Genomic DNA, 15,261 nt, shown 5'->3' with positions numbered 1-15,261 from the left:
TGCCTTCCGCTTCCTTCTTTGTCGCAAAGACAAAGAATATCGCACGCTCCCGGTTGACCCTTTTGGGCCAGCATAACGAAAGAGCGAAGCGCGGCAGAGAAGCTCCCCATCTTTGCAGTAGCATTGCGCCCCGCATATGGCGGCGGAGGTGGTCCGATGGAACCCGGATGTGGCGGCTGAGTGTCCTGCTGCTCCCTCCCTCTTTACTCCTCCCTACAGACTGGGATACTGAGAGCGAGGGAGAGCGGCGCGCGTGGAACGGTTCGGGTCATCGCCGTCATGAGCCGCTTCAAGTTCATTGGTGAGGGCGGGGCTGCCGGCACGAGGGCTGTTGCCTGGGCAACCGGAAGGGAGTCTCGGGCCTACCTGGGACGGTGAAAGCCTGAGGGCGGCACCTTGGGGTCCGCAGGTCCAGCTCGACTTAGGGAGAGGAGTGGGGCGGGGCCCCATTCTGAGCTTTGGTGGCCGACTCCAATTTCCTTACTCTCTAATTCCCTGAACAGTATGACGCTTCCAGTGTGCCTACTGCTTAGTATTATGGTATGGCAGTATGTGTAATATAGCCAGGAGATCCTAAGATTGTCTGGCAGTCAGAAGTGCTAGCTCTTTTAGTATTATGCACCACTAGGTGGCGAGCTAGACTTGTTTTTAAAGGCAAGAGACGTTTCAGAGGTGGTTTGCCATTGCCTGCCTCTGCATCATGACCCTGGTATTCCTTGTAGGTTGCCCTTCCAGTGTGCCGCCCTAAATCCTTTCGTTAATCCACCTTGAGTCCAAGTGAGAAAGATGGACTATAAATAACGTACATGAATTACACTTTTCTACCCCAGTCTAGATGCTTGGCTGATTCCCCTCAGGCAAATCCTGTGTGGCTCTTTCTTATGTACTTAAGCAGTTCTGCATTAGACAATCCAGAGGTTCCTGCCCTGTCATTAAGATCCATAAATGAGGCTACATGCCAGCCTCCAGGTGGTGCCTGAGGATCATCTCCAGACTACTGAGATCAGTTCCCCTGGAGAAAATGGATGCTTTGGAGGATGGATTCTATTGCATTGTACCCCCACTGAGGTCCCTGTCCTCCCTATGCTCCATCCCCAAATCTCCAGGAGTTTTCCAGCTTGGATCTGGCAGTTCTACCCCCACATCCCCTGCTGGTGGCCAGGGGGGACCTGACAACTCTAAATGAGGCACTGCTCATCTATCAGTAGCAGGGCCCTTTCTGTAGTTGCCCCTGTGCCTCATTTGACAGTGGCCAATAGTATAATCTAATTTGGGTCAAGCCTTTTGTGTAATGGTTATATCTGCTGGAGGGGTTGATGGCTGTAGATCAGAATTTCGCTATGCCGTTTATGATTCTTCAATGGTAATGTAATTGTGATATTGTTGTTACATCTGTTTATTATTATTCGATACCCTGTGCATTGCTATGTTTGCAGTTGTGGTCTTGCTGATACACCTTTAGTTACTTGGCATTTTGTATGTTTTAAGCAGTAATTATGTTGTTTTCTAAACCATTCAGAATATTGGGGTATATAAGTGGTGTATACAAGTAACATCCGAAAAATAAACATAAAGCTATACAAAGCTACACTGCAGAGAGGCTGCAGTGAAAACTAGATATTCCAAAGCTGTTGAATTTGTTGTTCTAAGACAGAAGTTTGCACAGCACATTTCCACCTCTGCATACTTCTGGGGTACCTCCTGTTCTATTTACCAAGTACATTCTTTTTCTCTAGATATTGGTGTTAACTTAACGGATCCTATGTTCAGAGGCATATACAGAGGGACTCAAAAGCATCAAGGTAAAGCTCAATTACATATGAAATTATTGTTGTTGTTGCCCACTCCGTTGATTGCTGAAGGGCAACCATGAAAAAATGTCTTAGTGCCTGCCCTTGAAGCCCCGATGTATAGATGGCAACGCTATGTGATCATAGTTTGGTGTAGTGGTTAAGTACGTGGACTTTAATAATGAGGGAGAACCGGGTTTGATTCCCCACTCCTCCACTTGCACCTGCTGGATCACCTTGGGCAAGCCGTAGTTCTGTCAGAGCTGTTCTCTCAAGGACAGTTCTTGAAAGAGTTCTCTCAGCCCCACCTAACTCACATGGTGTCTTTTGTGGGGAGGGGAAGGGAAAGGAGTTTGTAACCCACTCTGAGTGAAGGACAGGGTATAGATCCAATCTCCTCCTCCTCCTGTTCTTCTAATCTCCTCCTCCTCCTTCTCTTCTTTTTCTTCTTCTTCTTCATCATCCTAGGCTAGTCTACGACAGCTGTTATAATATAGGCACAGAGGTAGCCTCTGACATATATTGCCTTGAGCTAGGAGGAAGGGTTGGTTACACAAAAATTGTAATAAACCAGTTGGTTAAATTTATGGCAAAACCATGAGACAATCAATGGAGTTTATTGATTTTAATTGGTCTGGTTAGTGTGAATGCTGTGAAGATCGATGCCGAATTTCTTTGCTGCAGAGGTATCACACGTGAAACACACATGAAGCCATCTTATACTGAGTTAGACCATTGGTCCATCAAGGTCAGTATTCTCTGCTCTGTCTTGCAGCGGCCTTCCAGTGCCTCAGGTAGAGGTCACCTGCTGCCTGGTCCTTTTAACTGGAGAGGCCGGGGGTTGAACCGGGGACCGCCTTCATGAAAAGCAGAGGCCGTTCCACTGAGCTACAGCCCTCCCCCCTTCATACTGATTAATAGAGATGTTAATATCAGTCATCATCTATCGATCACATTTTGATCCCGCCCTTCCTCCCAGGCTTCATAGACAGTTCTCCAGCTCCTTCGTTTAATCCCCGTAGAACCTTTTAAAGTAGTGTAGGATGATAGAGGGTGGCCGTTGCAAAGGCACACAGCTGGCTTCATGGCTGACTTGGGAGATTTGAGCTCAGGCCTCTCTACTTCTAGCCTAACACTGTAACCAGTACACTGAACCAGCTCTACTACCATGAAGTTAACAGCCAAAAGAAAGAAACTGCAGGGGCTACTGCGTACCAGAAGCAGCAGAGGAGTCCCAGTAACATACTGGATCGTGCTGCTGTTTTTAAATGTGGACTTTAATTGTGTGGTTTTTTGCAGATGACTTCCTAGATGTAGTGGATAGAGCAGTCAAGATTGGTGTGAAAAAGGTAAGTTTGTTTGAAACGATTGCATGTTTGTGGTCTCGCTTTAAGGTCTTAAATTTTAACTGTTTCAGCATTTACATTAGACATCTTCAGGGCTCTTTTTGTAGAAAAAGCCCAGCAGGAACTCATTAGCATAATAGGCCACACCCCTGCCAGCACAGCTCATTAGCACATTAGGACGCACCCCCATGTTACCAGAAGTGTGGTTATCCAGCCACACCCACCTTTCCCTTCTTATTCTGTTTACCTTGTTTGTTGTCAAAACCCAGGGCTTTTTTTGTAGCAGGAAATCCTTTGCATGTTAGGCCACACACCCCTAATGTAGCCAATCCTAATGCGTTTCTGCTGTTGGGTGTGGCCTATTATGCTAATGAGTTCCTGCTGGGCGTGGCCAACTCGTGAGCCAGCCGGAACGCTGTTCCTGTGCGTTCCTGCCCAAAAATAGCCCTGGACATCTTATCTGTTGGCCCTTCATAAAGTACGTTTTTGGGGGTATTATTTAATCCTTGGTTTCAGATGGGTAGTCATGTTGGTCTGCTGTAATGCCAAAACAGCTAGATCTGAGTCCATTCGCACCTGAGAGACCAACAAGATTTTTGGGGTATGACCTTTCGAGAGTCAAAACCTCCTTCGTCAGATATGTCAGATATTAATTAATCCTAACATTCGGAAACCAGCACTTATGGCGAATATGTTTTCTTACTTCTAGTTCATGATCACGGGCGGAAGTTTGCAAGATAGTAAAGAGGCTCTGCAGCTGGCACAAACAAATGGTATTTGTCCGCTCACATCCTTCTCATTTACACGGAATGTTTTCATTACCTTCCGTTTAACTTTTAGAGTGATCACACACCCATACATTCGTCTTCTACATTTGCCTTGCCTCTCTTCTACATTTGCCTTGTTTTACTTTTTACATTCCAGTCTGCCCAGTAGACTGGTAGTACTGAAAAAATAACTAAAATCGCATGTTGTTTGTTTTCAGACGTGTTTTACAGTACTGTTGGCTGCCATCCCACCCGCTGTGCAGAATTCGACCAGAGCAACCCTGACCAGTACTTAGCAGAGTTACAAAGTCTAGCTGAAAAAAATAAAGGGAAGGTCATCGCCATTGGGGAGTGCGGCCTGGGTGAGTATTTGCCAGCCAGCTCAGGAACGCACGTGCCGCCTCCGCATTGTTTCACAAGCCCATTCATTGTCTCTTTCTTCTTGCAGATTTTGACAGACTAGAATTCTGCCCTAAAGACACCCAGCTCAAGTAAGATTTACTGACCATAAAAAAAAGATTAGTAAGATTTCCTTTCACGTCAATTAGGATGTTCTCAGCGTTGCCGTAAGAGCCAAGGAGTAGCAAAAAAACAAACCTGTTCAAGCAGCAGTCTCCCTGCTTTTCCATAAAGGAAGAGTTAAACCTTTTCAGCTGGCCTTCTAAGCTTCTCCCCTTTTCCCCTCCCCCCCATCTGATCGCTTTGCTGCATTCCTTTATTGCTGGCAATGGATGCCACCACCTTGCTCCAGATGTTTCTGTATATGCTTGTGCAGTTGGTATTGTTACAAAATGTGGTGGCTAGAACTGGAACACTGGGCCACTTGGCTGGCAAAAAAGGACTGGGAAGACCCATGGACAAATTATGACGAACCAGGGATTAGGGTTCCCCATCCCACAGATCAAGTGAATAAGACTATACTGTACCATTTTTCAGTATCACCCTCATTTGGGATTTAACCTTTTCCTCCAAACCTACAAGTTACTGGTCCAGGATACACCAAGAACAGGTTATGAGAATGGACCTGTTCCTTGAGGACCTTTTTTGATGTCCTTTCCCAGGTCTCCACCACCATCTGAGATGGGTGGTAAGCAGGAGAGGTCCTTTCTAGTTCTGGTGCCACATTTTGGGAACATCCTCTTCCAGGAGATTCCGTTGGCACATTCCTTGTTATTCTGGTGGAGGCACAGACCTTCGATATCAGTGTGCATTTGGTTGATTCCTTCGTTGTGAGATTTCTTACACTGCCCACTGTGGTGTTATCACTGATGGGGTGAAATTACTGTTTGCTGATATCCTTCTGTTGTGAGCCAGCACCAGTTTTGTTAAAAACTTTATTACTGGTTATCATTTTTTGTTAGCTGCTTAGAAGAATTGTGCTGGGAAAGTGGGGTATAAGCAGTGTTCCCTCTAAGCTGAGTTGGTGTGAGCTAGCTCACAGTTTTTTAGCCTCTGGCTCACACATTTTTGCCTTAGCTCAGGAAGGATGGCTCCAGAGCAAACGAATTTATCGCTCACTCATGACTTAAATGTCAGTGGCTCACAAAGTAGAAGTTTTGCTCACAAGACTCCACAGCTTAGAGGGAGCATTGGATATAAGTCATTTAAATAAATAACTAAAGTGGGCATGTTTACTCAGGAACAGGATGACTGAGGAAAGCTACTGAGTGAAATGGAAAGGTGCTGAAAAGCAAGGCGCTTCAGATGAAAGAACGTTCCTGCTACCCCAAGTCAGTGGCTTTCGTTGTGTAGGAAGTGTTACCGTGATGAAGATAAGACCTGGGAATGCCTTGCTGGATCAAACCAACGTTGTTCCAGCCTAGCATTCTGTTTCCAGTGGCAGAGAGATTAATGCCTCTGTACATTCAAAGATGGGGCCACAACCATAACCGTCCACGCCCTGTTCTTGGTCGCCAGCATCTGGTTATCGGAGGGCATCATATTTCCTCTGCATGCGGACTTCATCTAGCAGTTAGGGCTAAAATTAATCCAGCAGTGAAGCATTTGCATCATTTCGTGGCAGATCAGTCGTAAAACAAACCAAGAGTCACATGTATGGTATTTATGCTCTTCTGCATAGGGAGAGAATCACCATCAGTTATGGTTGTGTAGTTGGTTAGCTAGCCAGTTCACAGCTGCAAGGTAATCCATGATTCTCTAATGTTCAGCCTGTCATTTACACATCACAGCATGAATCTGCAGCCTCTAGTGAAGCCAGTATGGTGTGCTGATTACAGTGCTGGACCAGGACTGGGAAGACAGAGGGACAAATCCCCATTCAGCCATGAGACCTGCTGGGTGAACTTGGGCCAGTCTCTCTCTCTCAGCCTAACCTACCTCACAGGGTTGTGAGAATAAAAGGGGGAGGGGAGAGCCATGTATACCACTCTGATTTCCTCATAGGAATGGGCACAATAGGAATGCAGTGGATGGTTAGGTAGACAGAACATAAGAGAATGCCCTTTTCCCATTTGATTTTTTCCAGTATTTCTAAAAGACCTATCAAAGCGATCAGTGTTCTCAAGTGTGGCTCCAGTTTTACAAGACCACCTTTCTCTTCTTTCCCACTATGCCCGATGTTCCATCAAACTTAATTTCTTTCCTCCCAGGTATTTTGAAAAGCAATTTGATCTTTCCGAACAAACAAAACTGCCGATGTTCCTGCACTGTAGAAACGCACATTCAGAATTCTTAGGTAGGTTGTTTTAAAAAATACAAAACCCTTGGGGGGGGATTTAAAAAACAATAACATCTTATGGACAAAATAACAAGAAAGTTGAGTAACAAAGAAGATCAAGAATTTTTTGAAGACTGGAAAGACTTTAAAGACTATCTAGAGGAAAACTGGGATGTTAAACATAATTTATTGTATTTAGAACAATATTGATAGAAGTGTTATCTTTTAACATTTAAGTAATTTTAAAATGTTTAAGCAAATATAAGTATTGTAAAGGGAAAAAGGGTTGAGCACTGCGGGAAGCCACTTGCAAGGGAGGGGGGAAAGGGAAATATGGGTATTGGATAAGTGAAAGCCAATGTTAAGTGTGATATTATATCCAAAAATAAAAGTTTTGTTCAAAAACAACAACAAACAATAACATCTTTAGGATTCTGATCTCCAACTATGCTCTCTTTTTTGCCCAGATATAATGAGGCGAAACAGAGAGAGGTGTATGGGAGGGGTGGTAAGTACGAATGATGATCTGAATGCCATCCTTTTTTGTGGCTATGATGTTTTGTCACTGCCAACACATTGCAGACAAATCAATTTTGGGGGCCCCTTCACACTTCTTCGTCCAAAAATTCTTGGTGAGAGCTGGAGAAATCTGCAGTCTGCATCTGGCATCAGCAGGGATGGGGTTTTTTTGATTGCTTGAGGGTGCAAGCCTTGGCTATCTGTATTTTGACCTTCCCCTCCCAGGCCTGTGGTGTTCTTATCCCTGTAGTCAGCCTAAAAGGTCTGAAAGGTGAGAACTCAAAAGTAACAAATCATAAGAATATAAACCCAGTACTGCCCTGAGCTGGATGGCCCCGACTACCCTGATCTCACCAGCCCTCGTAAGCCAAGCAGGGTCAGCCCCGGTGAGTCCTTGGATGGGAGGCCACCAAGGAAGCCCAGGGTTGTGACGCAGAGGCAGGCAATGGCAAACCACCTCTGAGTGTCTCTTGCCACTTTCCACCACCAAAACCAATGCCATAAAGCCTATGTTCCCATACATCTGTTGTGACACAGGCTGATTTCGCACTAGAGCTGCCTCAATGTTGCGCCGCCGTTTGCACCGATACTATTGGTCAATTTCACACCTGAAGTTGCGGGGCTGCATTTGACCCGCGGCTTCGCCCGATTTCCTCCGCAGTTTCGTGATCCTCAAAAAACAGGATCGACAAGAACTAGGGCGTTTTCCCTAGCTGCACCAGTACTATGGAATCAGCTCCCAAACGAAATCCGAGCTCTGTGGGATCTTTACCAATTCCGTAGCGCGGTAAAGACCGAGCTGTTCCGGCAAGCGTTTCAATAGCTCAGACCACACTGACGGTTCTAGCACTTCATAACAGAAGGCCGCCACGTCTTAATCTCAATTTTAATAAGTGTATTTGGATATTTTATTGACTGTATTGTTTTAGACTTATATTGTATTAATTGTTGGTTTTAAACTATTGTAAGCCGCCCTGAGCCACCTTGGCGGGAGGGCGGGGTAAAAGTCTAATAAATAAATAGTATTGGGGCATACGGCAGCGCAACATCGAGGCAGCTCTAGTGCGAAATCAGCCACAGTGATAGTAAAGCGATGCCCAAGTGTGCTCCTGAAACAGAAAGTTGCCACATTATCTCTGCAGGGCCTGCAAGACAGAGCTCTTCCGCCAGGCCTTTCTTTGGTTGAGGCAATGGGTGCCCATCAGTGTTCCCTCTAAGCTGAGTCGGTGTGAGCTAGCTCACAGTTTTTTAGCCTCCAGCTCACACATTTTTGTCTCAGCTCAGGAAGGATGGCTCCGGAGCAAACTAATTTATGCAGCCGCCAAATCGCTCGCTCACAACTTTAATGCCAGTCGCTCACCAAGTAGAATTTTTGCTCACAAGACTCCACAGCTTAGAGGGAATATTGGTGCCCATATAGGGCCTCCCTGAGGTTGCTGTCACCCATCTGTCACCTGTCTACTGACCACCGACAACTGGCCTTTAACACATTGTACCACCGGGCCAGAACTTTATAGCCAACCGACGCTGTTCCAAGCTGTACCCATTGTTTCAATTGCTATAATGTTTCATCGTGTTTTAATGTTTAATGATTTTAACTGAAATTGCATTTATTCTAATGATGTTACCCGCCCTGAGCCTGCTCGCAGGATGGGCAGGATATAAATGCAAATAAATAAATATGTGCTGATTAATCCAGATACTTTGGATCGACTGAGCTGTAGATGAAGCAGCAAGAAGAGTCTGCAGTGTAGCTCCTCACTCGGCTTCTACCCAGGGCAAGCCCCTCCCTCCCGCTTGCCCATTTATGCTGATGAAGTGTCTTGCAAACCTGCGTTGCTGCTGAACACCCTTCAAAAGCAATGCAGGAGAGAGGTCAGATAAGGATTGATGCACTTGAATTCTTTCTGCCTATGTCAGTAAATGCATATCAGCCTCTTTGACAGGTGCATTCTTTCGATGGCACCAAAGAAGCAGCGGCAGCTATAATCGATTTGGATCTCTACATAGGAATAAACGGTTGGTGAGTCATTTCTAACGGCCAATCTATAAAGACTTGTTTTAAACTGGGGGTGGGTGCCTGTGTGACTTGCAGTCAGCCAAGCCAAGCAGATTCCACCAGCAGCATTTGTTGGGCTCTTGGGGCTTTGACCTGCACTCTCCATCTCTGCCGTCCTGGGCAGGCAACAGACAGGTCTGTTAACTTCCCACCATACCTGGCTGGTGGAATGCTTTTGGCTTGGGCAGACTTCAGATTGTATGGGCGTGTTGTAAATGTTTTGAGGTGCTATAATCTATTGAGGTAACAGCGTTCCGTGCGCCTTGGTGTTTAGTCATGCTGGCCACATGACCACGGAAATGTTTTCGGACAGCGCTGGCTCTTCGGCTTGGAAACGGAGATGACCCTAGAGTCAGATTCGACTGGCTTTCGAGCAAGGGAACCTTTACCTTTTTAATCTATTGAGTATTGTAATCCAAAACTGATATTTAGATTCAGGTGGGTTGCCGTGTTGATCGGAAGCAGTGGAACGAAGTCTGTCCAGTGGCACCTTTAAGACCAACAAAGTTTGATTCTGGGTAGTAGCTTTCTTGTGCAGGCACCCAAAAGCTTATACCCAGAATAAAACTTTTGTTAGCGTTGATATAGTACTTCAGAGTGCTCACAGTGCTTCTTATTACCAGGCACTTCATCATAGGAATTAACTTGTGTAACTCGCTGTCACAAGGGGGGTCATAAAATGGCCGGTATCTTGGGAGAGCTTTAAAAGGGGATTCTACACATTCATGGGGAAAAGGCTCATGAAAGGGGACCGTCGAGTCCAGCATCCTGTTTGCTGCTGTGGCTGACCAGGTGCCCCACCCCTGCAGGAGCACATGTCAAAGCTTCCCCCCAGCTTCTTCGTCCAGCAGGGCCCATGTGATTGGGCCCATGCCGTGTGCAAGCAACGCAGTCATTTCTTGAATGTTGAGAGTCCTTCGCACTCTGAGAAACTAAGCAACTCCTACGCAGCACAGCTGGTCTCCATATTCCAAATAATATTTTCAAACTTGCTTTCCAGTTCGCTGAAAACAGAAGCCAACTTAGAAACGGTGAGGTCAATTCCAAATGAAAGACTAATGATAGAGACAGGTAGGTTACTATTTTGATCAGAATTTTATCTACACTTCATTATTTTTTCCCCAGTGGGGCCCCTTCCAAAATACCTTCAGAACAGGGATGAATTTTGGTTGCAACCTTGGGGCTAACGTAAGGGAGAGACCAGATGCAAGCACCCAAAGTGAGAAATGATACCCAATTCTTGAGCAGCACAGTAAGAAGGAAACTTCCCCGGAAGTTCTGCATACTTCTGTCTGTTGCTCGCACTGTGCTTGCAGCGTGCACAGCCTCCTGTGCAACATTTGTGAACATGCCAGGGATTATCCTCAGGGTCTGTTCTCAGAAACGATGGTGCTCACACGGAGAGTCAGACTGAGCCAAAGAACAGGGCAAGCTGTCCACCTTGCCTCTGCACAGCCGGTCTGTCCTGATTGGCAAGGCTGCAGAAAGGAGAACAAGATCTATATTCATCCCTGCACGGGGCTGTCTTTGAAGACGATCTGGAAGTTTCAACTGGTGCAAAATATCGCGTCCCATCTAGCTGATTTCAGTGTATTATCCCCAGTTTACTGCAGGTGTAGTGGTCACTTGTATGCTTCTGGGCTCAATTTAAGATAACCTTTTGAAGCCCTTCACTACCTGGAGCCACATACCTGAAGGATCACGTCTCCCTGTATGAACCTAATTGCAGTCCCCACAGTCATGTCCTTGGGGCAAACTCTTCCGCAGCTGCAGTTTGGTTTCAAAGGTCAGAGCCAGCACTCTGACCTGAGCCCAGGAACATACTGGCAGCCCATGTAATGTAGCACCGGAGGCTCAAAAGGGCTTGTTCCGGTTAGTAGTGTGGCTGCTGTATTCCGGACCAACTGGAAATGTCAGAACAACTTAAGTGCATGCATCTGACCCACATGTACGGGTGTTCTGGGCCCAGGGCAGCACCCCGATTATACTGCCAGGTCACCCCTATCCTTAGCAAGATGCTCCTTTCTCCCTCTTGTCAAACGCAGCTGAAGGCATTGCTAAAGCACAGCTGCCACAGGCTAACCGAGGAGACAGAAATCCACTCATCCATTTGACAGACTTCATATTAGCATTACTTAAATCCATATTCTGATTTCAAACATGGGGGGGGGGCAATTGAAACACATTGTAGCAAGTTTAAATAGTAGTTCAGTGTATCCCTGAAAAGCCTGGTTAAGAACATGGTGATTGGCATGTGTAGCAATGAACAAATACTTGGGGGGGGGGGGGGCCCCTGGGGGGGGGGCCTGCACAGAGTGTTTCTGATGCTTCCTAACGACCCTTAGGAAAGGGAGCGAAAATTACATTTGTTTTACTAAGCACAGTACCTGAAGTTATATAGTAGACAGACCCTTGCAAATTTTTAGTTTCAGATTTGAAGAATATTGATGTTATGGCTGATTATAACTTTAGGCCTATGCGTGAATCGTGCACAGAGTGTTTCTGATGCTTCCTAACTACCCTTAGGGTTTTGATGGAACGGCTTTATTTTTACTAAGCACAATACCTTTTATTTTTACTAAGCACAAAAAATTTAGTTTCAAATTTGAAGAATATTGATGCTATGGCTGATTATAACTTTATGCCTAAGCATGAATTGCTTTGGGTGAGATCCAGCAGAAAAGCACAGCAGATCTTTTCTCACCTTCCCACCAGCACAAAGTTCTATGAGCTTTCCCACTGGATCCAGCCCTTTGAAATCACATTCACATAGAATGCCGTCCTATGTGTGAGGGAGAAGCTCCCGTTCCCCCTCCTGTTTTCCTGATTCAAAATGCCCCCCATGGGGGGGAGTGATATGCCCCATTCTGGAGCTGCACATGCACAGAAAAAAAAAGTTTAAAAAAATCATGTCGGTTGGTGGCAGACTAAATTTTCCACCCATGCAAGGCAGTTCTGTCAGTGGTAGAGGTTTCTGCCTCCCGCCTCCTGCTGCGGCCTCCTGATCGCTCTGAAATGCACAGGGGGCCCACGGGAACAGCATGAGAGGCAAATTGGGCTATGCAGCAGGAACAGGGAGGCAGTGGCAGCTACTGCACCCCTTCCATGAATGGAAAATTTAGTCTGGATCCAACCCTGTATAATTACTGAAGTCGTATCTAGTAATGTGGCTGAGGTGTGAAGTCCCCCCGCAGTGTTCCATTGTCTCTGAGGACAATGGCACTGATAGGGCTTTCCTGGACCTAGTCGGAGCTGGCTTCATAAACAGCCTTGTTTAGACTTACAGCCTACACACATTAAAAATATTTGAGATACTTTTAAAGGAGGGGCTCTGCGGTAGTTTTGGGGGCCTGATCTGGCCCCTGGGCCTCATGTTTGACACCCTTGCCCTACAGGGTCACCTTAAGTCAGCTGTGACTTGACAGCACTTTCTGTTGGAAGTGGAGGTGCCCACCATAATGCAGTTTTAATAACCTAAGCATTACCTCTGAAGCTGCTCCTTTTACAAAGTCAGATAGGAAAAAACAACAGCAACAACAGCAAAAGCCCCAGTCGGACTGCTTTAGCAACAGGCCATTCCAGTCTTACTAAACTGCTGAGAAGTTCTGCTTAACTTATTATGCAATGGCCATGGTCATGCTGCATCTGTAGTCCAGGCAATATTGCAAGACCTATTTGAGTAATAGTCTTTTTTTTTTTTTTTTTTTTGAAGTAGAGAATCCAGGGAGAAAAAACCTGAAGGGAAGAAAGAGAGGTCAGTGCAAGGAAAAAAGGAAAGATAAAAGGCAAAAGTTTGGCAAAGCCTAAAAACGCTGCTCTCCCTGTTGAGGCAGGAAAAGAACTGAGGAGATGGGTGACTCCCACAGCGGAGATAGGAAGTGGGAAAGAATTGGTTCCTGCCTCCCTGAATGGAGGGTGGGAATCAAACCCCCCCCCACCCCCATATCCTCTGCCTCAGAGGGAGAATATGCTGTTCTGTGAAAGGGGAAGCAGAACAGCTGCATATGGAGCCCAGCAATCAATTGTGCTGTCATGGAAGCTGGAGGGTTTGAACTCTTTCATCCTGGCCACCCAACCCAAGCGTGCCAGTAGAACTGGGCCGTTCTGCAGCTCTGCTTAAAGTTTCCATTACGATCACAGCAGTAATGAGAGGAGTTCTGTTAGACGAAGAAGAAGAGGAGGAGTTTGGATTTATACCCCGCCCTTCACTACACAAGGGAGTCTCAGAGCGGCTTACAAACTCCTTTCCCTTCCCCTCCCCACAACAGACACCCTGTGAGGTGGGTGGGGCTGAGAGAGCTCTTGACAGAAAGTGCTCTTTTTCAAGGACAACTCTTATCAGAACTACGGCTTGCCCAAGGTCATCCAGCCAGGTGCAAATGGAGGAGTGGGGAATCAAACCCGGTTCTCCCAGATTAGAGTCCGCGCTCCTAACCACTACACCAAACTGGCTCTCTACCCCACATGTATTTAACAGTGGTGCACGGCGTGCTGTAAAGGGGAGGAGAGCTTCTGTCCTCCTTTGCTTTGTGGGGCCGTCGTGGAAAATAATTAAGCCTCCCTCCCACACCCCTGCTTATCCATGTCTGTAAGGGGGGGAAATAAGAACTGCATCAATCACTTTCCATTTGTCTTAATTATAATACCTTCTAGCTTTATTTCATTCCCAAGGAGGCTTTCTAGTCTGTGGACTATTTTGCTTCAGTATTAGCCATACTATTGTTGCTTCTGCTGGTTATAATTACTTAAACCATTTTTATGCTGCCTTTCCACGTTACCCCGGGTGCCCAAGGCAGCACACATAAAAACATTAAAACATCTACACAATTAAAGGCATTTAAAAATGTTAAATTTCAGTAAAAACACATACACAATGGTATGGCTAATACCAAAGCAAAACGCTCCACCAACCACAAAGCCTCCTTAGGCAATACAACAGAGGCAAATAGCCTCAAAATACTAAAACTCCTCACTTGTCTCAGAAAACTGAACACCATCCATCTAGTTACTGACAATACTTGAGTTCGGTGTTTTTGTGATGTCTTCGTTGAAGTGTAATTTGGCAAATAACTCTATTGAACAAACTGAATAAAATATCTGTCTGATGCATGGGTCAAATGAAAGAAAATCAACATGGTGCGAATGTTCTGCACTGCTCACAGTGTCATCTTATGTAAAGTAAAAGTATCCTCCTAAGCCCATTGACTTCAGTTAACTTAAGAATGGTTTAACGGCTTAGGAGTGCATTGCTAGACACCCTGAGCTAGCAAAAGATGCCCTGGTTTTCCACACTAGGATCTACAGTCATATAGCCTTCATGAAACTTGGCTGACAGGAAGGATACTAGCACCCCTTCAGTACTGTACTGCCTGTTCATATTGCAGTGCATCCCAGGAATTTCTGTGACACTCTTATCAGAGTAACTAATTTAATGGCATTTTGTCGCAGAACTGCTATAACCCAGATGGTGATTTTTTTAAAAAAAATCCAGTACTGTTAGACCTCTGTCCAAAAATATTTATACAATTTTAATATTTATGAACATAAGCAATGAAGAGCCATTAATGTCTTCACTAGGCTGTGCTCTAATAAGACTTTTTCACCCCCTTTATAGCCAAGTACTGGAAATAATAGCAGCAGTACGGGAAGAAGATCCACTCGAACTGGCCAATACGATGTACAACAACAGCATTAAAATCTTCTTTCCAGATATGTAAAGTTTTATGTATTGTTATAAAGCCTAATTCTATTACATGAAATAAAGTTTCCCCTGCATCTTATCATCAACTAATTTAGAAGTGTGCTGGGGTATGATATAAAACACGTGAAAAGCTTTTAAAAATGATTATCCTTTCTCCAGTCACTTTCAGAATGACAGTTACATTTCAGTGGCTTATCACTCTCTTAACGTGAAGTAAATACCAATTATGCTAACCTGTCAACTCAAACACAGATTTTTTTCCCACTTGAATGAAAATAAAGATGGCATAAGACTTGCCACATGTATTCAGTGTTCCCTCTAAGCTGAGTTAGTGTGAGCAACTCACAGTTTTTTAGCCTCTGGCTCACACACATTTTTGTCTTAGCTCCAGAGCAAACTGAT

At 45.3% G+C, this 15,261-nt stretch overlaps 1 protein-coding gene across 1 annotated transcript; it reads left to right on the top strand.

Moving 5' to 3' along the window:
• Positions 1 to 7: 7 nt before the first annotated feature.
• On the top strand, positions 8 to 14,789 carry TATDN1 (TatD DNase domain containing 1). The gene is made up of 11 exons (XM_015421340.1): positions 8 to 301; positions 1,737 to 1,802; positions 3,090 to 3,139; positions 3,846 to 3,909; positions 4,122 to 4,265; positions 4,352 to 4,394; positions 6,513 to 6,598; positions 7,048 to 7,088; positions 9,046 to 9,122; positions 10,159 to 10,229; positions 14,773 to 14,789. Exons 1-11 carry the CDS (start codon positions 280 to 282, stop codon positions 14,787 to 14,789), a joined length of 681 nt encoding a protein of 226 aa, XP_015276826.1. The 5' UTR covers positions 8 to 279.
• Positions 14,790 to 15,261: the final 472 nt, after the last annotated feature.

Source organism: Gekko japonicus, unplaced genomic scaffold (assembly GCF_001447785.1).
Source record: "Gekko japonicus isolate JY-2015 unplaced genomic scaffold, Gekko_japonicus_V1.1 scaffold562, whole genome shotgun sequence".
Classification (NCBI taxonomy): domain Eukaryota; kingdom Metazoa; phylum Chordata; class Lepidosauria; order Squamata; family Gekkonidae; genus Gekko; species Gekko japonicus.
The sequence above is the reverse complement of the archived record's forward strand: the minus strand, read 5'-3'. Positions and strand labels throughout refer to the sequence as shown.